This window comes from Sorex fumeus, unplaced genomic scaffold (genome assembly GCF_029834395.1).
Source record: "Sorex fumeus unplaced genomic scaffold, SorFum_2.1 ptg000024l, whole genome shotgun sequence".
NCBI lineage: Eukaryota > Metazoa > Chordata > Mammalia > Eulipotyphla > Soricidae > Sorex > Sorex fumeus.
This window is the reverse complement of record NW_026606081.1, coordinates 3,964,377-3,992,114: the sequence shown is the minus strand read 5'-3', so window position 1 is coordinate 3,992,114 and position 27,738 is coordinate 3,964,377. Positions and strand designations below refer to the sequence as shown.

At 36.7% G+C, this 27,738-nt stretch overlaps 1 protein-coding gene across 7 annotated transcripts in view; it reads left to right on the top strand.

Annotated features, from left to right (window-relative positions):
• SORBS2 (sorbin and SH3 domain containing 2) overlaps positions 1-27,738 on the top strand; it is a 220,478-nt gene that overhangs the window by 167,883 nt on the left and 24,857 nt on the right. For 2 of the 7 annotated variants that reach the window (XM_056114284.1, XM_056114290.1), the window contains 7 exons: positions 7,772-7,933; positions 8,765-8,848; positions 10,539-10,595; positions 15,536-15,585; positions 18,504-18,691; positions 25,624-25,712; positions 26,750-26,796. In XM_056114284.1, the coding sequence (XP_055970259.1) occupies positions 7,772-7,933; positions 8,765-8,848; positions 10,539-10,595; positions 15,536-15,585; positions 18,504-18,691; positions 25,624-25,712; positions 26,750-26,796 (677 nt within the window). Of the gene's footprint in view, positions 1-7,771; positions 7,934-8,764; positions 8,849-10,538; positions 10,596-15,535; positions 15,586-18,503; positions 18,692-21,396; positions 22,975-25,623; positions 25,713-26,749; positions 26,797-27,738 lie in introns of all 7 variants that reach the window. The other 5 variants (XM_056114288.1, XM_056114286.1, XM_056114285.1 and 2 more) reach the window with 3 other exon arrangements.

Sequence of the window (27,738 nt, the reverse complement as noted above, 5' to 3'; positions counted from 1 at the left end):
TCCTTGAAATGCAGTTTAACAAATAGGTTCTTTCATGGTCCTCTATATTGATTTTCCCAGTCCTTTCTGAGACCTTATCTTTTCCTCCTTTATCAGGGCACCCAGAATCTCCCTGAAACTATCATTTCTGTACATCTTTATCAAAACCAGCTCTTAGAGAAACAATTGGTGTTATTTACAATTTAATCCTTGTCTGAAAATAGTTTTAGGTGCCAATGAATAGAAATAGTATTCATTATTAACAATGTTAAGTGTATCCAAGAAATCACATTATTATATTTGATGCAAGACCAGTCCTAAAATTTGATTGGTGCCCCCTGACTCATCACACCCAACAGGAAAGTCTGTGGATTTAGTTTAGGAATTCTGCGTTTATGATTATGTTCTTGAGAAGTTCAAAAACCTTGCTCTCACAGATTCTTAACTATACCTGCTTTATCTTTCTCCAAATTATTTTTATCTTAACAGGACTGTACCAGAAAAAAAAAAAACTGAATGACACTGAATTTCAGGCCTTACTGTTAATTTACAACCCATTTACTAAGTATTCGATTAAACATCTGAAACTTTATAGCTCCTAGGATGAAAATTGAGAATATAATGCCTCTATTGCATAAAAAAATTATAAAGGGCAAAATGTAAAAATTAAGAAAAATCACTGAAGCTTAGATTTTAAATTGAAATAATGAATCATTAATGACCGTTCAAGCAAGTTATGACACACTTTGGAAGATGAGACATTGAATTAGGTGTTAGGGATACAATGTTGAACAAGACAAAGTCACTACCTGAAGCAACTTTAAGTTGACATATAGGGATAGATTTAAATTTACGTGAAATAGACTTGCATACAGCCAACCCAAGTTCGATTCCTCCACCCCTCTCGGAGAGCCTGGCAAGCTACCAAGAGTATATTGCCGCACGGCAAAGCCTGGCAAGCTCCCCGTGATGTATTCGATATGCCAAACACAGTAGTAACAACAAGGCTCACAATGGAGACGTTACTGGGCCTGCTCGAGCAAATTGATGAACAACAGGAGGACAGTGCTACAGTGAAGACAAACTCTAATATAGTTAAAATAGAAGCACATATAATATATATCTTCCTTATCTCCCATTAATAGTTTGTGGGCCCATCTCCTTAACTAGATTTCTTATGTTACTCATGTCTTTGGGTTAAGGTTTTAAAAACAATCATAATAATATTTGTGGATCTTTGTTGGACACTGATGCCAGGCCATGTAATTAGTAATTTATGCCTGTCTCATATAATGATTCCAATCCTTTCTTGTTCTTTTTGTTCTTTTTTCTTTTTGGGTCACACCCGGCATTGCACAGGGGTTACTCCTAGCTCATGCACTCAGAAATTACTTCTGGAGGTGCTCAGGGGATCTTATGGGATGCTGGGAATCGAACCTGAGTCAGCCTCATGCAAGGAAAATGTCCGATCCGGTGTGCTATCGCTCCAGCCCTGATTCCAATCCTTTGAAATAGTTATATGATATTCCCATTTTGTAGCTAAAGACGCAAAAGCACACATTTGGAAATTTTATCTAAGTTCATGTAACTAGTTGAGGCCAGGCCAACTTATGCCCAATACAGTTAAGCATCCAAATTCTACCACACTCTAAGGTTAACTGGAGGAACAAATGCATTTAAGTAGTAGTCACTATCCACATCACTCATTTGATTATTTTGCAATATTAGTTAATTTTCCAATTTGTCGTGAATTCATGCCCTTGATTTACTTTATCAGAAAGCTGATCTTTGAATAACTAAGATATAAGGCCAGTTCTCTGAAAAGATGAGGAGTACAGTATTACTAGAGATTCAGGCCTGAATAGGTCTCTGAAACCAGGCAAACAGAAGTTAAGAAATCTAGCAATTTGGAAATGAGAATATCTAAGGAGATACGGAAAGAATTAAACTTTTTTCATCCTCATGGAATTTTTGTTTAGGGCCCATCTTAAGCAAAATGATTTGAGCTAGCTGTTTTCCAGTTTCTTATCAGAAAATCTAGGGTATTACATGTTATTTGATTTTTTTCATTCGGGCTAGAGTGATAGCACAGTGGTAGGGTGTTTGCCTTGCACGCAGCCAGCTCAGTCGAGCCGGGTTCGATTCCTCCACCCCTCTCGGAGAGCTTGACAAGCTACTGAGAGTGTCTCGCCCGCTCAGCAAAGCCTGGCAAGCTACCCGTGACACATTCAATATGGCAAATACAGTAACAACAAGTCTCAAAATGGAGACATTACTGGGCCCACTCGAGCAAACTGATGAACAACAGGAGGACAGTGCTTGTTTGTTTGTGTTTGACCCTGATTAATTCCATTCATTCCATTTGCATCCCTAAATCAGTAAAAATTAAAGGGCTACATGCATAGTGGTGCTGCAGAGGACAGACACAAAATGAACTGACATTAGATGCTGAAGTGTCTTGAACATACAAGATATGAAGAACATGTTTGCTCAATGAGAGGGATGTAATAGCAATATACACCTTTTAATAATCACACATGTTTATGAATGCCATTCATGTCTTTGTACATCCAAATTGTTTGCTAGCACACTTTGCTCTCTCCTATCCATATATTGTAAATTAGATACAACAGTGAGGTAATTTTCTAATGCACTTATAAATTTCTGTAGGGCTTATTTATCTATCCAAGTGTCATTTGGGATTGTTCCCCCTGTTCCCTCACAATCTGAAAGTCTTACCCCTTAGAAGAAGTTCCAGTGTCATGTCTCTCTTCTCGTCCACAACATACTGATTATAGAGAATGCTACACTGAATATGAGTAGAGTTCATTTCCCTAATTTCTAACCCAAACTCCAGATCACAGCGAGGGCATTCTTTCGAACCCTTCTGCTCAAAGTTTCGCTTGGCTCTCAAATGTTCTTAGAGCAAAATCCAAATTCCTTAACATAATAGACAAAATTCCCTGTGGTTTGGCCCCAGCTCTCCTACTTTGCCTCTCTTCTTGTACTTTCTGCCTCACCCACCTAGTTCCAAAACAGAGAACTTTCTATTCCCCCTTGCTGGACCTCTGACACAAAGGATGTTCCCTGTACTAAGAAAACTCTTTCCACCAACTCACTTTCAGAGTGGAAAATCCCATTTTATTCCTGACTTGATCTTCATCCAGGGCACCATCCCTGACTCATGAAGAGGTAAAAAGCTCCTCAAGCCATGGGCCATAACAACATGAATTTCTCCTTCTCCGCCCCAAGTTGTTTACTTATCTGTGTCCTCACCAGACATTAAACTCCTTGAAGGCCGGGACTGTGTCTGGTGCACCTGTTATCTCCCCAGATCCTAACACAATATGTGGCACATTGTAGGTGTTCTGCGAATACTATTGGGGTTAATAAGTGATGATGGTTCTTATTCTTGCAGTTCGTGGGACTAATGGGTGAGACTGATCTGTTGCTTGTCTATGAAGTTTGCACATTTCTAGTGACAATAGGCAGGATGGATCTCCATAAAATATACAGAGTGGTTTGTTTTGACACATATCTCTTTATCACTGTAGTTCACTTATTACATGAGTCCTGAGGTTCAAAGGGACCAGAAAGGGCAATAGGTTTTTAAATAAAAGTCCTCTCCTTGACCTTCACCAAAAGGATATGGATGTATTTCCTGAGGTACACAGTTATTATTTGCCTATAAATTTAGTAATGTTGAGTAAATGAGCTTAATATGTGTGCTAGAAATGTATTTTGAAATCACAGAAATTTATCTTCAACTGACTAGAACCAGTCCTTTATACAAGACAATCATATACACTTCTGTAGATACTGTATTAAAAAAAACATTGCAGGGGCTGGAGCGATAGCACAGCGGGTAGGGCATTTGCTTTGCACGCAGGCAACATGGCCGACCCAGGTTCTATTCCCAGCATCCCATATGGTCCCCCGAGCACCGCCAGGAGTAATTCCTGAGTGCATGAGCCAGGAGTAACCCCTAAGCATCGCCGGGTGTGACCCAAAGAGCAAAAATAAATAAATAAATAAATAAATAAATAAAAAATAAAAAACATTGCATTCAGTATAAAATCTAGGTAAGTAAAATTAAAGTAAAATAAATGTAAGTAAAGCACCATTTTGAGATTTCTTTATACATAACATTTTTAGGTAAAGGTAAAAGGTAAAGGCCCTCCCGTTGATCGTCGATTTGCTCGAGCAGGCCCAGTAACGTCTCCATTGGAGACTTTTAATGATATTAATCTTTCTCTCTATTAATTAAACCATAAAATCTCAAAGAAACAAGTTGTTTAAAACAGTATGCCGAGCTGAAACAGTTTAACCTTTCAGTAAATTTAGGCTGTTTTATCAGTTGAAGATTGTCACTCAAAGTTTAACCTAAAAAAGTTGAGCAGTTTCACCTAATTATTTAAACCATAAATAATTGTTCCAACTAGTACTCTATATGGTGTTCACAATAAATGCCAAATATATTAGTCAGCATCATAAATTCTGAACATACATTTTTTTTAAAACCCTGAGTTTTGTTGGCACTTGCTTGATTTGCTCGAGCGGGCCCAGTAACGTCTCCATTGGAGACTTTGTTGTTACTGTATCTGGCATATCGAATACATCACGGGGAGCTTGCCAGGCTCTGCTGTGCGGGCGAGATACTCTCGGTAGCTTGCCGGGCTCTCCGAGAGGGGCGGAGGAATCGAACTCGGGTAGGCCATGTTGGCTGCGTGCAAGGCAAACGCCCTACCGCTGTGCTATCGCTCCAGCCTCCTGTTGGCACTTAAGTTTTGGAATAACTTAAAGAATTATATGACAGCAACAAGTATATGAGAACTGTAGAATTTCTGTAATATCAAAAATGACTAAATGTTATCTGATTCTTAAGGGGGAAATGTGACTGAATACTTCTAAACTGTAGAATACATAAAAATCTTTAAAGGCTGGTCATCCTTGGTTATTTTCCATTAAGAATCAGGTGTGATTTGTAGCTTTAGGATTCACTAGTTATCTTCTTTTACAGAAGACATATTAGTTTTAACACACATTTGCTGGATTTTTTAATCTGGGAAGGAACCTACAACATTTGGAAAAATGTGAGCAACATCTGCACTTTTGTTTTCTTTTGTAAACAATTAGAGAATAGCACGAACTCATTCTTAAATAAGTTTGAGTGTTAAGTTTGTGTCCAACTCAAAGGAAACTCCAAATTACAAATGTGGAAAGTGTTGATTGAGATTATAGTTTGATAGATAGATAGATAGAGATATATGTTTACTGGTTGGTCATTGTATGTGTCTATTATGAGATCTGTATACCTTAGCAATGATTCTAGATCTCTACACAATAACTTAATTGTTGCATGACTACAGGAACCATAGCAAGTAGAAACTCCTAGTTCTGATACTTACAATTTCTTTACCATCGAGAAAACTACTCAAGTGTAAGTATTTCATTATACTCCAAAATTAATAGCCAATTGTCAGTTAATTTTTCAGGTATTTTCTTTGTTCATCTCAAGTTATTTGAATTCTAAAAAATTACCTACATTCACTATAAGTTGAAATATTTATCTTATTTACCCCATGAAATGGTAATTCATGGGAAATTGCCATGCTAAGGAATTACGTAGAATGGTATATATACTGATCCTTTTACATATCTTATCATAGAAATAGATTTCTATAAATCAGGCTTTATTGTGGCCGCTTATTTATATTTCTAAAAGTAGAAGTCAAAGTGAGGTTGAAAGTGAGGGTAAATATACTTATTTATTTAGTAAATTTACTACCCTCTGCTGCCCAAATTTTCTAATTGAGTGATCTTGACTTATATTGGTATTAATATTAAAGTTTTAGGCATACAGAATTATTGCAACTCACCCACCACTTAAACATTTTCTTAACTCTAAGAGAAATTTTTTATTGCCTTAGCAAAACAATACCATACTTGAGAGATTGTCAAACTAGAAGTGCTATTTTAAACGTAGATTAAGAAGCAATGAGATTTGAAATTTTTTCTATAAAAGAAGGACCAGATCATATGGAGAAAAACATTAACTGAAAATTCTCTTTTTGTCAATCATGCTAAAAATCAGATGAATTATTTCATGAAATAATTTTAGCAGTTGCAGCTAAAATTTTAACAGTAATTGGAGTAATTAGAGAACAGTATTTTCGTTGTTTTAAAAATCTCAGTTTGTAAACTTGTCTTGAATCGAGATAAAGTGAATCATGTTCTTGAACTAAGCAGAAAATAGTAAATTAGAATTTTCTGCTTAGTTCCACCAGAATTTTTTTTTCTTGAGTTCACTGTTATTTCTGAAATGTAAACGAAATGGAACGTTGGCCTAAAAGAAAACATGTCAAGATTCCTGTAACCACTTTCTATAATAACTGGAGGATGTTCTTCAAAACATTGGCATAATACATCAATTAATATTTTAAAAGAAAGAAAAGAGCAGGCAATCATAGTGAACACCGTTGTGGTCATGTGGAATTGGATGTTTCCTTACTGGGCTGGCCTACACCAGTCTTCCTGACACCATTGTCACTGTCGCATGAGCACATGGTCATACTCTGCTTTTCCCACCGTGCATCTCACTGTAAGCATTTCTCAAAGTTTTATCATTGTGATCACCATTGGTTTTGGATAATTTAGACCCTTTCACTCTTTTATTATGATGGATGTTTCCGTTTTTTTTTAAATCACTGTCTGTACCTGCCATTATCATCTTATTATAAAATATTGAAATAAACATCACATCTCTAAAAAATACTTTGGATATAATTGATTTTTATACACAGACTGTGTATCTCTGCAAAATTCTTGGGAATGTAACAAGTCAATAAACACATTTGGACCAGCTATTGTCAACATGATGCTTTTCGGTTAGTTACTCAGGAAAAGTACATGAGTTCCTGTCAGGATTGTGAGGGAATGAGGTGAGATATAGTTGCTTTAAAATGATAAGTGCTTAACAGACGTCCTGCAATGAATCCTCTCCTGGTCACAAGTGAATGGCTTTTGAGGAACTAGAGTTTTTTGACTTCTGTTTTTCTGACTTAAAATGCTATGTTCCATTTGAACCATATTTAATTTGTATCATTTAACAAATATTCAAAGAAGTGATATGTCATAGGTCATTTTTAAGCATCCTCTATATAATATAAACGCAGTGGCCCAAATCAATCAAACTAAGCACATATTACTCAAAGGCATGCTCAAAAGCATTAAGGAGATCACTAGTAAAAAGGAAACACTTGGTTATTCATTTATTAAGTTTTTTCCATTAGTAAAACACTTAAGTAGATACCTCAGACTGTCTATAGCCACACTCTGGGTGTTTGTACCTCAAGAACAGCATTCAGAAACCACGGAAGTAGGAGACAGTTACAGAAGTGGGCCCTTTCTTTAGATTCATGTGACCATCGAACCAGGGTGGGATTTTACCCTTCACCTTTAGTCAATCCTGTACTGTGAAAAACATATTCCAGTCCAAGTCCATTTCCCTCGATAATGGTAGACGGGGAAAGGTGATACTTGGAATAACTCATACAACCTGATCACTCCTCACTTCCCCAGAGTCTCTTTGTCTTCAGATCTCTTCAAGGGTCCACAATGTTCCTAAGCGATCTAGAGTCCACCCTGGCAGGGACGTTGGGACTGGCATTTTCTGAACTGGTTGATTTTTCTGTACTCAGGCAGGACGCAAAGTACTGCTCGCTGCTGTCCTCGGGGCTCCATGCATAGCTTTACCTAATGAATGAGTTTTTCCTTCACCCCTGTCTTACAGCCACCCCTCCCTCCAGCTCCGACACCTGCACCCAGGGAACCTGGCCGGAAGCCTATTTCTATTGCACCCTACGGAGGAGCAGTAACTGGTAGCCCCTCCCCTCCACCCCGGAGTGGCATCCCCACACCAAGTTCATGCACCCCAGCATTCTCTCCCATCTGGGTGAGCTCCTTCCTTCTCTCTCTTTTCTGCTGCCTTTTGGGAAGTTTGGGTGTAGTTCTTGTTCTTCAGGGACTTAGATGACCATCAGAGGCTGGTGACTCATACCCACCCCAGCCCCCACCTCGCTGCCCCTTTTCTTCCTCACCTAGACCCCAGGTTCTTCATACCAATAGACCCCTAACAATCCCCGCCCTGCCCGGGGCACCTCTCACTCCTCCCTGCATTTCATCTCCCCCCCCACCCCAGCCCAGACCCTCCTTATACCCACAGTTGAACAATCACAGATTCCAGACCACTGTGAGCAGCTAGGACAGGAATGGGACAGTGATTTAAACCCAAAGCGAATGAAGTGGAGATGGACCTTTTTCAATACTCTGGTGTGCTATCAGTGCTCATTCTCACTGTCACAGAGTTTTTCTTCATGAATGTGTTAAGGAGAAAGTCAAAGTTTGGTGGATAGGAGACAATAGTCTTACCTCGTATAATGAGATGTCAGCCCATGAAGGCTGCATATCCCACAGTGGCCTGAACAAGCTCTAACATTTAGCATAGGTGGATAGTAAAATATACCATCTAGGCTTGTCATTATGCGATGACAAAAGTCTTAAGCAATGCTTGATTGTAAAGAGTTGTCAAAGTGGTACCTTTGTAGCTCATTTTCCTTTCCTGATTTGACCTTCCCTCCTCTGGTCTGTCCTGCTATGATTTGTTGGATGAGAGTTGGTGCATGTTGGTGTGTGAAGTTGCGTGTGTGATTTTCATACCACACAGCATTTCCCTCACTTAGCTCAGTGTGCCTTTTCCTTCCCTTTTCCTTCACATCTGCTCCAGACTGATCGCATAAATCCAGATGACATAGATTTAGAAAATGAGCCCTGGTATAAATTCTTTTCAGAACTGGAGTTTGGACGCCCGGTAAGTGAGGCTAGACTCTTAATATAAAACATTAGGAAAATGTTGTTTGATTTATGAACCATCTCATTATCAGAAGACATAAGTGTCACTCAGAGGACACAGCTGAATGTATATATAAACACCAATTTTGAACAACATTGACACAGGGTTTAGCATACATTCACTCTGTACCAACTACTTAAATGTGCACAGACACTTTTAATATATTTTTTCTTTACCAACATATCTTGCATTAGGATTATTTTATATCTAATTAGCTGCAAATTCAAATTACAGTAGATTTTGTCCTAGAATATGTAGGTAATAATTTCAGTTTATAAATGATTTGTATTTGTTTACAGTTCATTTTAATCTAGTTCAGCTAGAAGACCTCTGTGACATTGATAATAATAATGATGGCTTTTATTATAGTTCCTATTTCCAGATAAATTACCAAGTAGCTAGACTGCTCTGGGTTCTATAATCACTGAATTCTCAAAATATCCCTTCAAGACGAAACTTTAAGAGCCAGATAAGTTAAATAATTTTCCCCAGAGAGTGAGTGGCAAGTCAGAAACCCCGTTCCATCCAACAAACTATTCATGGAAATTTGCTCAAAGGTGTACTGCCAAAATATTCATGCTATAAAATACCTCACAGTTTGGGACTTATGAGAAAAAGAAAATTCTGGGGTATCTTGATTTCTAGTCTTGCTAGGAAGACCACCACCACCTCTCCAGTTCCCAAACCTCCCCCCAAGATGGAGTTTATAAGCTTCTTAGTCAGTTGGGATAGAGTTCACTGAATCACCAAATTACAATTTCCTTTATTAACTTATGTTTTATGGTGGAGCTATACCAACCACAATTCATTTGTTTTGTGTCATTTGCATATTTTATACTTTACTGATGTTTCAGAATTTTAGACATGTAACATAAATATTGCACTGAACAGTTATTAGAGAAAATCTTCCATTTACCACATTACATACTGATTTATTTTTTTATATGATAAGCATTTGTTGTTTGCTGGATGGTTGTGGTTGGCCCTTTTGTTTATTAAAGTATGAAGGGGACTAAATTTCATTGCTTTCATTTTGAACTGGATCAGAAGTGACTGTAAATAAATATAAATCCAAGAATATTCCCTAGATTTTCTATGCTTAATAGGAGAAACGCTTTCTCTTATTTTTTCTTACTTTGTATCCAGGTACTCATAGAACTGCATATTAATTCAGAAAAATACCCTGGCTTTATTTTATAACGTATTATTGTTGAACTGAGAGCTTATAGGGACTCTATCAATTCTACTCTAAGCCTAAATTATCAGCATTTTCTTTAATCATTTTCAGCTGCACATGAAAACTCACCAGCATGTTCTCTGCTTGCTTCTTTAATACTTCTTTAATATACCTTGCATTTCTCTGTGGCCAGGGACTAGTAGAGCTAATTTCAGTGTAATGAAATGAATTTATGCATTTACTAACCAAATCACTAGTAATTTTGCCCAGTGCTTGAGTCTATGAACATTGCACCCTTCCTCCTAGCTGTGCCATTTTTGCTTCATTCATGTCACTCTTTATGTATATCTGATGCTGTCAGCACTCAATTTCTAACTGTTGTCACCTTTTCCACATGTCCATTCCTTGCTGCCATTGACTCTCCTCCATTCCATCTCTCCACCTCTGCTTATGTGGTGCACCTCCACCCAGCCTCCTAAAAAGGCTCTGGACTATGTTCAAGATCAGTCTCCTGGTGTTTCCGATGAGGTAAAAACAAGTTCTTCTCTTTTTCAGATTTCTCATCTAGGAGCTGTTACTGTGATTCCGAACATACATTTTTGATTCACTATTGTGTCTGAACTGTTTTTGAAAATCTTTGTGTCATTGTGTTAAATCCAGTACCGCTGCTTAGATAAAAAATCATACCCAAATGATTGACTCTTTCTAAAACGTAGGTGAAGAATCATTCCAACATGAAGTGCGTTTCTAGTATCTTATAGTAGAACATCAAAATTTGAAATTCCTAGCGCATATGTTACCCACCGATTTTGAGTATATAGGAAGTTAAACATTACTAGAAGGCTTTTCAGAAACATTTTGTCTTTTATGCTTGGAGGCGCAGAATGACAGGCGGGGTACTTCGATAATTAGATGCTTATGCCTTACGTAGTCATTAAATTTATTTTAATTATTTCAATTTCCAAAATGTCATTTGTGAAGCTTATCACTGGATAAAATGGAAAGTAAGACTGACATAACTGGCACTCATGTCACAGCTTCCTTGTTCCACACCCTAGACAGGCATTATTCATGATTCCTGATGCTGTAATCCAGACAGCCACACAATAGATTACCCCTGGCACAGAGGCTGAAGTGCATTTGCCAAATCTATTTAAAAAGAGTATTTATAACAATATTCGAAGTTTTTGGTTATTTCTATTTTTAAAAAGAAGGTCGACGGGAGAGAAATGGAGGAGGAAAGACTTTGTCTTACATGTGGCTATTTCTGATTTGAATCCTAGTACTACATGCTCCCACAAACACTGACAGGATTAGTCCCTAAGCACTGTCAGATATAGTCCAACCACACCCATACTCCGCCAATAAATAAAATAAATAATACTTTAAATGTAAATTTTTATTAGCATTAACCAGAGTATGAAAAGAGATAGACATCATCCAGAATTAAACAATTTTTGCCCTGCTCTCTGCAAAATAAATAAATTCTTTTGGAAATCAGATTTAGGTCTCAATATAAAAGACACAAGCGAGTGTGATGGTGTTGCCAAACATCACGTGTGAAAAAGTCCCCTGGAAGAATTCTTAGAAGCAGTTCGGATGGAGATCAAATGAATAAGCTGATTTTTGTACAGTAGTTTTTCTGTGGCCCTAAGTAACTTTGAATATGCTTTAAGAATTTTATTTTTATTGAAGTCTTTTTTTTTTATTAAATCACTATGAATTACCAAGGTACAAAGTTATTTATAGTTGAGTTTCAGGCATACAATGTTCCAACAGCAATCTCTTTACCAGTGTTCCACGTCCTCCACCAATCCCCGCTCCTCACAGCCCCATCCCCCTGCCTCCCCACACACACCTGCCTCCTTTGTGACAGGCACTATTTTCTTTTTCCATTGTTTTTCCCCTTTTACACACTGTAGTTTACTGCACTATTATTAATAGGGTATTAGAGATTGAATAAACAATCCTACACACAGTTTGTGCCTCACTGAAACGTCTTAACTCTATGAAACAAACGCAACTAGAAAATACTAACTTGAAGAGTGTTTACACTGCAAAAGGTACTACTGACATACAGTGGTGACAATCGGAACTGCATGTGTAGTCTTGGGTCACTACCATTGCCCTTCCAAATCATTTTCCCTGGGGTATTCCTCACAGTGTATGGAAAGAGAGAGAATACTAAATAAAAAGTAAAATAGGATAATTAGGAACATTAAGAACTAATTCATTTAGTCTTTTCCAAAAGCTTATATTTTGTTATCTAGCATGGGGAGAAAATCATATATAATAAGTAACTCTATTCTCGGGTATATTACCTTCACATGAAAAAGAAAGAAGGAAAGAAAGAAAGAAAGAAAGAAAGAAAGAAAGAAAGAAAGAGAGAAAGAAAGAGATATTATGAATTTACATTGATATTTCCTTTCTTCACATATTTCCTAGATATTTTGTTTTTAAAATGGTTCATTTATTGAAAATTGGAATTTATAGTTCAATTCATTCAAATATAGTAGATTCCAACAACTCCTAAATTATTGCATCCCAGTTAGATGACATATTAAAATGAACCTCTTATCTCTCAGTCTCCACTTCACTGTTATTTCCTTTACACCAGACGCCTTAGAATTTTGAGCGATGCACTTGTTATAGAAACAAGCTGTTGGCTTAATACTGTTAGTTGTCAATGGTCAATTTCCATGAAAGGAAATCCTAGAGATAACATATACAATAATTCCTTGACATACAAATGGTATTCTATAATGGTGTAGTGATCACAAAAATATCACATGTGGGGCCAAGGAGATAAATCAATCAAGAGTAGACCACATGTCTAGTATGTACCTGAATTCAGATCTCTAAGTTATATTCATTCTCTCCGGCACCACTAGATGTCACCCTGGTGATCCCCTAAGCACCAATGGCCCAAGTAGGATTGGGCCCTATTAAAGTATGTATCATCTTTGAATAAATGTAAACTATCAATACTCAACAGATCACGACAGATTTTTTTTGTAGGAGTATTGCTATTTATTCAGCCACTGATTAGGCGACAGATCTTTTTTGGAGACAATTTTAATTTCAAGATGAGTTCTGCTTCTATTCATATTATACAAATAGTTTTCTGTTATCAAGCTCAATGTTTTGCTCTTCCTTATCCCTCAATATGATTCCTTTTCCTTGCTGTCTACATAAAATATCAAAACCTGTTTCAGTTCATTTTAGATTGCAAAAACCATCACAGGGAGAAATCATTGTAGCTTTTTAGTCTGGGTCTAAAACACAATGACTTGATAGGTGCAGAGCCTTCCTTTTCAGTACTGTTTTATTTCGTATTCCACATGGAATATGCTGGTAATTTGTAATTTCTGATTGTTCTAGAGTTGTTCTAGGAATATCCTAAATGGGTGCTTTTTGATGCCCAGCTCTTGTAGCTGGTCTTCCATGAATATCATGGGCCATACATAAGTAACACTGTGCAAGGCTCTTGAGTATTACTTGTCTACAAATGTGTAGAATTCATGCTTCTAATGACAATATAATTATCCTATTTATTTTATTACTGGTTTGCTTACCAGACTAGTAAATAGAATTATTTTTTTTGTAATTTCATGTTGATAACTTAGAAATCCAAATATTTTTTAAAAAATTAAAAGTACTAAAATACTTTATCTAAAAAGAAAGGGTAAATTATTTCCTCACAAGCATATATTCCTCCTTGTTTTTGCAGAAGGTTCTATTCTTATTAAGTAATAGAGTTAAATAAAAATATTTCAAGAAAGCAATTACAGCTCTCCATAAGGATACTTGTCAGACTCCTGATCAACACAGTAAATCTGATTTACAATTATTTTTACTGTTAATTGGCACTAATGTAAATAACAAATAGAGTTAAAAGTGTGGTTTAATTTTCACTAACTCATTTTTTAATAGGGTGGTTAAATATTTCTGTGTAAAAATAATTAAAGATAAAATTGTAAAGTTTCTGGCTCACATTTTAAAAATATTCTGAAGAACATTTTCAAACTAGAAGTTAATTTTTTCATAATAAAGAATCTGATCAATTCAAGTATATAATATATATGTATATATAACATAGATATATATGTTTATATCCATGTACTTGGTATATATTTATACATTCTAGACATTTACCACAGTTGCCTTCAACTTGCATTAATTATTTAAAGTATTTAAGAGTTGGATACTAATACTCTTTGCCTTTTAGATGTGTCAGTAATGATTCCGGTATATGGCCAAGAAAACTGAAAAATTTATGTCAAACATTTTTTTCTCAGTGTCTATTTTCTTATTTTTTTTTCAGAAATTTTTTCAGAAAATGGCACTAATGGTGTACATTTGGAATTATCAGTTTGTATTGTCTATCTTTCTTTGTTTTTATAGTCATAGACAACTGAAGTTGATTTTCTGATGATTTTTTTTTAAATATTTTAGCCGGAGATATAGATTAGCAGTGGTACACATGCTTGCATGTGTGAGGCCTGGGTTTAATCCTTGGCTCAAAAATAAAAAGTTTATTTTTAAAAGATTATGTTTAGTTCATTCATTTCTAATTAACCCTTAATTGATTTGACAGATAAAAATCTATGCCTGTTTATGTACCAGGCAGTTTAGTTTAATTTCAAGCTGAATTCTGTAATTCTTGTTAAATTGTATTATCTATGTTTTCAGATAAAAAGTATCTCTATTTCTGCTTAAATTTCATCTTGTATTTTATTTATTTATTTATTTATTTGGACACACCCAGAAGTTCTCCAAAGAAGCTATCTGGTGCTGGGGATCAAACTTGGGGCTCCCATATGCAAGTATGGGTTTCACTGCCTTTGGGCCATCTTTCCTGACCCTTTAATTTCATATTTAAAAGATAAAGCCTAAAGCTCAAGAAAAAAATAATGAAAGTTATACTTTATAAAAGTTGTATGATGACTAAAAGTTAAACCACTCCTTCGCATGTAACTTCTATGTACAGTCCATTTTTAATGGGAATAATTGGCTGTTGGTTCTTCTCCCCCATCCAGGCACTTTTTCAATTATAAATAGAATGCATCATTATCAGAAAAGAAAGGTATTTAGAAAGCAAGCAGAAGGAAATCAGGTTCTATCATTTCTCCCTGGAAGATATTTACAAAATCATACTAAATTATGGGCTGGAGGGATAGGACAGTGGATAAGGCATTTGCCTTGCACTTGGCCAACCCAGGTTCAATCCTTATCATCCCATATGGTCTCCTGAACCCGCCAGGAATGACTCCTGAGTACAAAGCCAGGAGTAAACCCTGCGCACCACCAAGGCTTACAAAACAAGCCAAAAAAATCATAACAAATTGCATTTTTAATCTCAATTTTTACAGTGCTCTTTTTTGGACACCTATTTTAATATTCACAAGCAAACAAAATTTGCCATGGTGAAAGTTTATGGAGCTATTATTTTATTTTTATTTTTACAGGCCTCCGTATATCAATCCTCTCTAGACAGGAGCTTGGAAAGACCAGCTAGGTAAGAATATCACTGTATCTCATGTGTTTCTCAAAAAAGCAAACAGAACATTCCTTTCCTCTTTAATAGTGATAACTACTCGGTGAATTAATGATTAGAGTTTATGTTAGCAAGTATTTTAAGCACCAGTTTTATGAATGCTGTTCTAGTTTAGCGTAATTTTTAATTATCATACTCAATAATTTAGCAATATTAAGGGAAGTAATTCTGAAACCTTATACAGACTGAGAAATTCTTCTCTCTTATTATAGGGATTATAAGCATCCAATTTTTAATATTGTCAGATTAATTTGATGATTGTAAAGTTGAGAAAATCCTATCAACTATAAAAACTTTATGGATTATATTCTGTAAATATTTGTTCACAACTCTTTTTTTTTTCTTTTTGGGTCACACCCGGCAATGCACAGGGGTTACTCCTGGCTCATGTACTCAGGAATTACTCCTGGTACTCAGGAGATCATATGGAATACTGGGAATCAGTTTCGGCTCGCTGCATGCAAGGCAAACACCTCACTTTCTGTGCTATCACTCCAGCCACTTGTTCATAAGTCTTTGACCACACAAATCAGAAATACTTTTATTACTGTTATACAAGAGCTTACCATATACCAGACATTCTAAGTACATAAACACACTCAGTTCTTTAGGTAGCATTGTGATTTAAGTACTGTTATCTCAATTGTATCTCTAAGTAAAGGAAAGCTTAGGCTATAAAACATCCAGGTTTGCACAGTTGGCAGAGTAAACAATCCAGAGTTAAACAACAACCTTGTAACTGCGAAGCATAACTTCCCTAAGAATCTGCCGAAGTTAGTTCTATTGGTAGGTTTTAACTACTATATTTTAAGACCCAAAAGTTCAGTGGTACTCTAAATAATTCAAAAATTCTAATATGTGTTTATTAACAATAAACATTTATATATTCATAAATCGCTTTTTCTTTAGAGTTCTACCAACATAAGTGAAAAACTTTGTAAACTTGGTCATTTGTAAATTGGGCTTACATTTATTTTCCAGTGACATTAACATCATTGGGGGGAGGGGGTATTTTCCCAACGCTCTCCTTTTATGTATTTTATGTTTATATATGCACCTAAAAAGTTTGGATTCTTGAGTTCTGATCTGACCTAAAGATGGCTGTAAAGACACATATCTTCACGTGGCAGCCTAGGAAAGCAAAAATATATCTCAATGACAGACAATTAATAGAGGCCAAATTCTAAGTTCTGGTCCCAACTCTATATTTGCAATATGTGTGTGTTCTAGTTTCCTTGTTTGTGAAGCTGTGTCAACAGTGTAAGTTTCACAGAGTTTCTGTGCAGGCTACATGTGACAATAATGTCAGCCATACAGCTGGTTCATAGGACCTGGTGCTACTATCATTGATGCCAAGTTGTGTGCTGATTGGACAGTCCATTGTGGTACATATCTTTATTCACTGATGTTTGTCTTTAAAGATAGTGTGCTCAAGCTCAGAACCTTGCTTAAAATAGTTCCTTACTTTTATAACCTATTAACATCACCTTACATGAGTGGCTAAAAGAAATTTCTGCTGACCTGCTTATTGGTAATTTATGAATTAAGTAGAAAAGTTTGAAATCCTTGAGTAAGATTTCAAAGTGCAGATTGTTAGGAAACGTCCTAGAGAAACTTGTAGTAAGAAAAATTTGCCTCACCATATGGGTTCTGTTATTCAGTTCTTTGCTGAATTTTGGCACTCTGATCTGGATATATTTGGGATGTTGAAACTCTTCTTTATAGAGAAAAGAGATAAGACACAAGTTCCAATAGTGCAGCAGCCTTGGTGACCAGGTTCAATTCCCAGCATCCCATATGGTCCCTGAGTGTCGCCAGGAGGGATCCCTGAGCACAGAACCAGGAGTAAAGCCCTGATCAGCACTGGGTATGGCCCAAAACCCAACCAACCAAGCAAACAAAAAACTGAATTTTCCGTTACAGTGTTTTACCCTAATAGAAGAATTTTTTAATATAAAATATAGATTTGGAAATTAGCTTTCTCCCTGCTTAGATGCCATACTTAATGATAGTGTCACTCACAGTGAGTCATTTGGATAAGCAAGTATTCTATAGCTTCTCATTGCTTTCTTCATCCCAAATTATGTCCACACAAAGTTCTAAACTTGAATAATTATTTGCAACTTAAGTCATAATTTTCACTGCTTGGAAGCAACCAAGATGTCTTTCTAGAGGTGCTTAGATAAACTGCAGTGCAGTCATACAAGGAAATATTATTCAGCAATAAAAAAATAAGTTCTCAAACCATAAAAATGGCAGGAAAGAAACTTTAAATTATATTATAAAGAAAGAAGTTTATCTGAAAAGTCTGCACACTGTATTATTGCAACTCTATGGTGTTCTGGGAAAAGGACATCTAGAGACATTCAAATAAAGTGGTCGGCAAGAATCCCTGGGCAAGGAAGAAGGGAACGCATAAGGGTGTTTACAGCATGAAACTATGCTGCCTGATATTGTAATAATGAACACCCCTGTTGATTTGTCAAAATAAGGAGAAAATTCAGCATGAAAGTGACACAATGGATTTTAATTGCCTCTAATCATGCATCAATATGATTTATTAACTAGCCAATATACTCCCATAATAAAAGATGTCCGTGAAAAGAAACTGTATAGGATGCTGGGGAGAGGGTGGATAGGAAGTCTCTGTATTTTCCAATCCATTTTTCTGTAAATCTAAATCTGTTTTTAAAAAAAAATAAATATTGGTTTCTAAAGTTTATTATAAGGAAATTGCATTTACTATCAAGGAACGAATTCCTTACAATGCAAGTCTGGAGGTGGAGGATAAGAATTACACCACTGTCGTGAGCACAGCCGTCTTTCTAGTTCACGTGTGCCAGTTCTACTGTCAAACTGCTGATGATTCCTTCTTCCAGTTCTGCCAGCCTGGCCAGTGACTTTAGGAAAAGGAGGAAGAGTGAGCCCGCAGTGGCACCGCCACGAGGTTTGGGGGATCCAAGTGCAAGCCACTCTAGCCCCAGCCGGGCCGACCTCCCGGGTTCAAGCGCCACCCTGACCAAGTCTTTCATGGTTTCTTCTCCTTCTTCCCCATCAAGACCAAAAGGTGAGCAACAAATGGACTGATGTGTAAACGACTTTTTTGTGTGTGTTTTAGCCTAGCATATCATGTCCATGAATAGCTAGCTGCCCAATGAGAGTCAGCATTTGAACAGTGTCTTGAATAAAATTCAGATTTTAAATTAGCTTTCTCCCTAATTAGACTAAAGAACGGGGCTGGTAAGTCATTTGTATAACCAAGTAGTCTATCATCTGTTACTGTTTTCTTCCCCCGAAATATACCCATTCGTGTTTTTTAATAATAAATCTAAAGTATCAGATAGCTGTCAGTCTATTACAAGATTGCTTTAATAATATTTTCATAATATCACTGCCAATCTCTAGAAAAATCAAATAAATTTATAGAATAGGAATCAAAAGAGTGACAAAGCAAAATTGTTGCCCAAACACAAATTGCCTTTCTTTTCCCTAATACCTAATTCTAAATAAAAATATATAAACCTAAGGGAATTTCTTTCTCTTGTCACCCATATTTTTTGTCAACATCCATATATAGTAGAATATCCATAGTTCTCATGTAACATAATGTTTGATTTACAGTAGCCTACTGGTAAGAACTGGCTTCAAACTATAACATAAAATTTATCTGTTACCAATCCTATTTTTCTCTGTTCCTTCATTGGCAATTCAGTAAAGGGTATAAAGAAGAACCAAGTCACTCTTTCAGGTCTCTGAAATCCTGTTTAGTGTGTTAATGAATGCCACAGTAGCAAAAATAGTTGTGAAATAAAGGACTATTTGAGTCCTGAAATGGAGAACTATTTAATCCTCCAGGGAAGATTAAATGAGCATCCAGATATAAAGTTGGGTCACAGTTTTCCTCCAATCTCCTGTGGCTGAAATCAAAGAGAAGAAATTTGGTGTGAGAAGACACCAGTTGCCATAAAACAGCCCAGATTCAGCTGCACTTCTCAAATGCAGCATAAGAAATAGTTGTTTAGATAATTGGACACAATATATGCAGAGGTATAGCTCTCTTCCACAGCCTATTAAAACTGTCTACTTGCTGGATGGTTCAGAGGAAGTTGTATCCCCTTTCATGATAGTCTTCCTTCAGTTAACAGAAATTGCTTTATCAGACTCCACTTTTCAGTTATGTTCAGATAACAGGTCATGAAATGCCAATTAGGCATTATGCTTGAATCCCTCCTGAAAACCAAATGTATTGTGATTAATTTTGATATTTGGTTTTATTCCAAAGAGCATTAAGTTAACTTCCTTTCCCTGTTGACTATGTTGTAAGATTATAGGGTTGAACTTTCAGTAGAAATTTTTTTCCCCAGCATTCTTATTCCTTTACGAAGCAAAAAAAAAAAAAATCCCATTAGATAAAATTTGGTAGGTCATTCATTAGTTAACTGAGTAGAGTCATATAATATTTCATTGCATTCCAAATGGAAATCAGATATCTATTGCAAATATTTTTTTCCCATCTCTTCAAATGATTTATCGATATGCCAAACACAGTAACAACAAAGTCTCCAATGGAGATGTTACTGGGCCCGCTCGAGCAAATCGACGATCAACGGGAGGGCCTTTACCTTTACCTTTACCTTCAAATGATTAAGAAAAAAACCCACTGGGGGGGAGATGGGGAGAGAAAAAGATGTATGTACAGTTAAGCACTTCCCTTGCATGTGACCCACCCAAGTTCTATCTCAGATATAATCTCCCATCCCTGAGGCTGCTAGGAGTGATCTCTTAAGCACTGTTGGAATGGCTGCAAAACAAAAACACTGCAAAACAAAACCAAACCAAAAAATATGTATTTCCTTCTCTCTGCAATTATCCTTAGGCAAACCATGGTTAAGAGATTAAGCTAGGGCCCAGCCCAGAAGACAGCTCAGCAGTAAGGCCCCACACATGTCCCCCAGCACTGCTCCAAGCACCACTAGGCTGGCTCTAGTGGTCACCGGCACTGAAGGGCCCAAGCATGGAGCCTCCTAGGCCAGTTGGCAAAACATTCACTTAGGTGACCCATGCCCCTGCCGAGCACTGCATGGGGAGTAACCCTACCAGAAAGAGATTAAAAGCAGAGCAATGTAAGAGATTCACTAGTTTGTTTCAAAGGACACAAGTTGTTTTTTTTTTTTCAGGAAAAATATGAGCAATAGCTCACAGACTCTGGATTTTTCAGTTTTGGAAACTACATTGTCTTATATTGTTCTAATTACATAAAAAAGATTGGTACAGTTCTGACATTATTAGTTAAGGGTGAATTTATAAATTAATCCTTATTTATTCCCTATTATGAATCAAACAAAATTCAGAACCTGGACCTAATTAAGTGTATTAAATCTATAGACACTTTTGGCATTGTTAACATTAGTTTACATTACTATCAGGTCATGCTGTTTGCCTAAGAATTGCCATTACGTTTTCTGACATGTCATATTTCCAGAAATATTATAAAGTATACAATAAGGATGTGTATTGAATCCAACAATTACTGTTTGTTTGAAAAATAAAAAAGAATCTGCTATCTGCCAAGCTATAGTCATTGCCTTATGTTAGAATTAGACCTTTCTCTAAAGTTGAGGCCACCTGTGTAGTAATCAATGTCTAAATCCAACTGCACTAACCGCTTTCTCTTTGCTATACTCTCTAATGCTTACTGACATGCTCTCCACTTTGGAAATCTTTTAACTTCTCCAAATGTCTCTCTTCTGCCATGCTGCTATGGATTGAAAGATGGGGATGGTAGCAAGATGTGCCCATCCCTTTGCAATTACTCAGGGCTCAACAGCACCCACTCCAGTGAGTTAGATTACTGTAATACCTACAGACATCATTTGGATGTCCCAAGTGACTCCCAGAGGTCCATCACTTTCAAGAATGGCTGGCAAATGGCTCGGCAAAATGCAGAGGTCTGGAGTAGCACGGAAGAAGCAGTTTCCCCAAAAATCAAATCTCGTAGTTGTGATGATCTCCTGAATGATGACTCTGATAGCTTCCCAGACCCCAAAACCAAGTCCGAAAGTATGGGCTCTCTGCTCTGCGAAGAGGACCCCAAGGAGAGTTGTGCCCTCACGTGGGCTTCCCCCTACATCCAGGAGGGACGAGGGAACGGCAGGTTAAGGCTTCGGCATAGGTCAGCCCACGATGCCCCGGGGTTCCTAAAGATGTACAAGAAAATGCACCGCATCAATCGCAAAGACCTGATGAACTCCGAGGTGATTTGTTCTGTCAAGTCGAGAATAATGCAGTATGAAAAGGAGCAACACAAGGGCCTGTTCCACGGCTGGAGCCAGTCCTCCACGGAGGAGGTGCCCAGAGACATGGTCCCCAACCGTATCTCCGAATTCGAGAAGTTGATTCAAAAGTCAAAATCCATGCCCAATCTGGGAGATGAACTGCTATCTCCAGTCACCCTAGAACCCCCGCCAAATGGTTTGTGTTCCCAAAGGCGATTTTCCATTGAATCTTTGCTGGAGGAAGAACATCAGAGTAGACACCCTTCTCAGGTACAACGAAACTACCAGTCTAAAACCCTCGTGCCAATTCAGATTGAGGTCACCAGTGAGGAACAACCACGCAGCCATGTGGACTTTTCAGACAGTGACCAGGATGGAGTGGTGTCTGACCACAGTGATTACATCCATGTAGAAGGATCATCCTTCTGCAGTGAGAGTGATTTTGATCATTTCTCTTTCACATCCTCGGAAAGTTTCTACGGCTCCAGCCACCACCATCACCACCATCACCACCACCATCACAGGCACCTCATCAGCTCCTGCAAAGGCAGGTGCCCTGCCTCGTACACTCGCTTTACCACGATGCTAAAACACGAAAGGGCCAAGCATGAAAATATGGAGGAACCCAAAAGAAGGGACATGGACCCCGGCCTTTCCAAACTTGCGTTTTTAGTCAGTCCTGTGCCTTTCCGGAGGAAAAAAAATCCAACTCCCAAAAAACAGACCGAAAAAGCAAAATGTAAGGCTTCTGTATTTGAGGCTCTGGACTCTGCCCTGAAAGACATCTGTGACCAAATTAAGGCTGAAAAGAGAAGAGGGAGTTTGCCAGACAACAGTATACTGCACCGTCTTATCAGTGAACTGTTGCCGGATATTCCTGAAAGGAATTCTTCCCTTGGTGCTCTGAAAAGGAGCCCCATACACCAGCCTTTCCACACACTGCCTCAGGATGGTGCTATTCGATGCCCGTTGTACCAGAACGACTGTGGGAGAATGCCTCACAGTGCCTCTTTCCCTGACGTAGACACCACCACCTACCACCACCAAGAGCACGACTGTGCACTGAATCTCCAAGGTGGATGAACTTTTCTTTCTTTTTTCCATGCCATTTAGACAGCCACCCTCCACCTCTTTCATTTCCATTCCTACATCTCATCATTCCTGAGTCATGAGACCACTGGCATCGTTGTGTGTTGCACAGCAAATGTTTGTTGAGCAAATATGTCTGTCTTATTGACTAGTTCTCATTTGCCCGTGTATATTTTAGACTTGATGTGTGATTGAAAGTGATCCCCAATTCACAAAAATTTATTCACTCATAATTGAAAGGGGAAAATCATCTTGTAACTTACCGTTAGTATTGAAACTACTATTACATTGAAAGCACAAATTAAACACTTTGTCAATTTAGAAAAAGTTCAAGGCAAAAAAAACATAATTTAATATCAGTATCCATAAGAATTTGATAACTTAGTATGAGCTCTCTTTTGTAAAGTTAATCGGTCAATAAGTTAACAAAGTCTTTTTCTTGCTTTTTAATACTAACTTTAAAGTCATTCAGTGGGTAAATAATTAGTTCAATTCTTACATAGAAGATTCTGTATCAGAATATTCAGAAAGCAAAACAGAAATAACTAGCATAGTAATTAACAGACGATTTAGAATTTGTTTAATAACTCTCCAAGTTAAAGAATGCACTTGGAATATAATTTTTATGAATGTACCTTTAAGCTGTATATATAAAAGCCTCATTTCCATCACTTTCTATCACTTATTTTCTTGTCCATTACTTATTTTCTATTCTGTTAATAGACCTCCAATGTTTTTAATTTGACTAGCTTACTCTCAACTTCAATCATATAGATGGAGTGATATCACAAAGACAAATAGTAATTCAAATCAAGAGGACTTTTAAAAAATTACAAAACTAAAAAGAAAAGCACCGTGTATTTTGATACTCTTATTTTTAGGCAATTATTTTCATTAGTTCTTAAACAGTATCTGTTTACTATGTTGAGACTCTGAATGAACTCTTAGCTGAAACTTGGATTGTCAATAGAGTCCTTATGTATAAGCTATTGCAAAGTGATATTCATACATTCCTACATAACAATGGCATAAACCAAGGTTATAGGTACTATTGTAAGTACAGTTTTAAAGCTGAAGAAATTGAAACACAGAATTGATAAAAAAAAAATTTGACCATAATTACACAAAGTAAGATGCAAAAAGGAGATTCAAACTTCTAGTAATTCAGAATATATGCCATAAAATAGTGTCGAAAACAAGACAATTCCAATGTCATATTAATGTAGTACATCTGTCCCAATTATTTATCATTACATGAATTTTCTTATTTATTAATTATTAACCTTTACATTTATTTTCAGTACACATCATGTTTCAGATTTTAGGATCCTTAAGTTAATGTCTGCAATTTGAAATTCTCACTGATTGAGATATGTCATAATATAATTTTTATCAGTTATTTGTCTTTTCCAAAATCATAATATCCTAATACAATTCTTTTTTAAATTTTATGAACAGAGACTATATTCTTGAAACATGTATTTGTAGGGCTTTGAAATACATTTAGAGAATCCTTTACTTTCCAACTTTGTTTAACCCAATGAAAAATAATTTCTATTCCATAGATTAGTAAAAACAATTTTAAATGTAATCTCTATATGATAGATCTTTCACATCTATCACTTCTGTAAGTAAAAGTTCTCCCTTATAATTAAAGTAGTCAGAACCCTTAACCAATATTTAATTTTTATGAATCAGCACTTTTTGTTCCTTTGTAGATGGACTTTATTTTTTGATGTTTGTTTTTCAGATTAACTGAACCTTTTAAAGGAACAACAAAAAAGAATTAAAAACTTTGCTGAGTTATACCAATAAAATTCTATAACATAGATTGCAAAATACCTTTAACCTCAATTCACATTTTCAAGTATAAATTTGTAATATATGAGAGATTTCGATATGCTGACTTGCAGTCATAATTTTGAACTATAATTAGATTTTTATAAGATGAACAAAAACAATCTGGTATTTTGCAAGCAATTTGCTAATTGCTATACTTTTTGTTTAAGGAACTTGTGTCCCTTTGTTTCTTGGAACAAATATTTGCTTCCTGATAAAGTAGTTCACTTTTTAACATTCGATGATTATTCAGGCAAGAGAGAAAGAGGAAACGAGGAGAATAGATATGATCATAGCACTGTCTTCATTATACATTGTTTTTCTCTATTCTTTTTTTCATCACTGTAGTCTTAACTTGTTGCTCCACAAAAGTCTTTCTATGTAATGTTGGGGTTTTTTAATTTCCACTCTTGAAAAAGGGCTTATAATAGTAATTACATATTGGGACAAAGAAAATAAAGAATAGAAATAGAATGCATAAAAAATTGAAATGAAAAATCCTTGCAGTTGTGAATCGCCTCCACCAGGTGCTGCAGTGCAGTCCTATCTGCAAAGCAGCAGTTCCGTTCATGTATATGATTATAAAACTTCGGCAAAATTAGATGTTTCCCATCTAAAATGCTTTTTTCCTGTGTGTGTCTTCTATCACAACTTTGTGTTCACCGATTTTTTTTCACACATTTTCCATTGTAATGTCTCTCCAAATTTCAGGGATGGAAGTAGCCTTGATCAGAGAAAAGAGCTATTTATCTTTTCTTAACTACATAATACTCATTCTGCCCTGTCTTTCCAATAGACCAAGAGTCCCCTAGAAGTTACTCGTCCACTTTGCCTGACATGGGGAGAAGTGCACCACGGGAAAGAAGAGGAACTCCAGAAAAAGAGGTAGTTCGTTTCACTGCATTTGAGTCCCTTTTAAACATCCTAGGTAAAACACTGCCAGTCAAACTTATGTACCAAAGCTGTGAAAAACATAGATTAAAAACAAAGAAACAACAGAGAAACTCTCAGCAAAGAAACAGTTTCCTCTGGACCCTGAGCAAAGGCTGGAAAGCATTCAGCATTCTGATCCCAGCCAGAGCCCTCTCCCCTACTGTGGTCCTGGTTTGGCACCAAGACCTGAGACTTGACCTGCCAGCCATGAATTAGCCTTGAACTGGATGGTCTCATGGAGGAAGGTTGTTTCCCCTGAACAAATCAAGGAGGCAGGTGGGAAGTGGGAGAGAAACTGGTAGCGGGACATTGGTGGAGAGAAGGTCATGCCTATAGAGGGATTGGTTTGGAACATTGTCCTCCTGAAACTTTATAATGAGCAACTTAGTAAGTCATGGTGACTTAATAAAAATTTTTTCATTGAAAACCTAATTTTTTAAAAAAAATTAAAGATAAACAGCTGAAGAATTTTTGAACCCTACAGGGAACACAAGATGATCAAGCCTATACTTTTGCCCGCTAAAATCTTTCTTGGTTATGCTAATCGGCATTTAGAAAATGAAATTGATGATTTCTTCGTAATTTCTTACAGCTATTTGATTATGATTCAGAAGGAATTATATTAACATGTACAGTAGAGCAGTTGATCTTCCACAGTTGCTTCAGGAAAACCCTTGATTACAACCAAAGATACTTAGGACAGAATGACCTAGGTATTTCCACGCTCTGTGCAGTCTGCAGACATTTCATGCCTCTCTTGCAGCATTCACCTGCCTTAGTTCTAAGATAAAATATGATTGACAATGCTTGGGATTAATTATTCCTATGAAATTTCTGAAACAAGAGCTGATTGATAAAATTGATATACGGTTTACATTTATATGTCTAATCATTCTTTTAAGTTCATTTCTCTCTAATTCACATAATACTGCTTCCTTATAGAAAATCCGAATTTTAACTTGGTGCTAATCCCTTACCTTCCTTTTCAGAAACTGCCTGCAAAAGCTGTTTATGATTTTAAGGCACAAACATCTAAGTAAGTAAATAAAGATTTATCATATTATTTTAGTTGGTTTTAAAGGTTATGCCTGGGATGTGGCTCAGTGGTAATAAGCATGACATCTGGGTTTGATCCCAAACACTGTTCTCTCTCTCTCTCTCTCTCTCTCTCTCTCTCTCTCTCTCTCCTCTCTGTGTCTGTCTCTGTCTGTCTGTCTGTTTCTCTCTCTCTGTCTCTGTCTCTGTCTTTGTCTCTCTCTCTCTCTCTCTCTCTCTCTCTCTCACACACACACACACACACACACACACACATGCGCGCGCATACATAAACTAAACTATTGGCTTTCAATACTTTAGCAATAAGAGATAAATATTAAAATGAGATTTTTCCACAAATAAGAGCCAATTTCCAGTTTCAACAGTACACTGTAATTAAGTGATCTCTTCAAAAGTACCTGGGATAAACAGGAGAAATTTCTTTAACTTGGGCATGAATGAGTCACATCTAGCAACGTTCAGGGACTACTTCCGGCACCCAGGTGGTATTTAGGGGATCAAACACTTGGTAGTTCAGACATGCCTCAGGCCCAGCCTCATGCATGAAAAAGCCATAACCCCTGCAAGATGTCTCTGCTTATTTTGAGCTTAGTTGAGTTACAGTGAGTTTTATGCCATATTGAACATGATGAACAGTGCATATTAAAACAAAAAAAGATTAAAAAATTGTTAGGAATCCTTATTTCTAGAATATTTTTGTTAAAACTGAAAGGAGTAAGGGCTAGTGAAAAACATTGACTGGAAGAATTTTATCTATCCAGTTCTTTTCAGAATTACTTATGGAATGAATGACTGCAACTGTGTATAAAGATTCTGGCCATCACATCTCCATGTGTCCATGTCCAAAGCTTAGAGCTTCTGAGGAGAGTTCTATCCTGGGTCTTTTAATGTTGGTGTTTTCATGCACTGTTTGCAATGACTT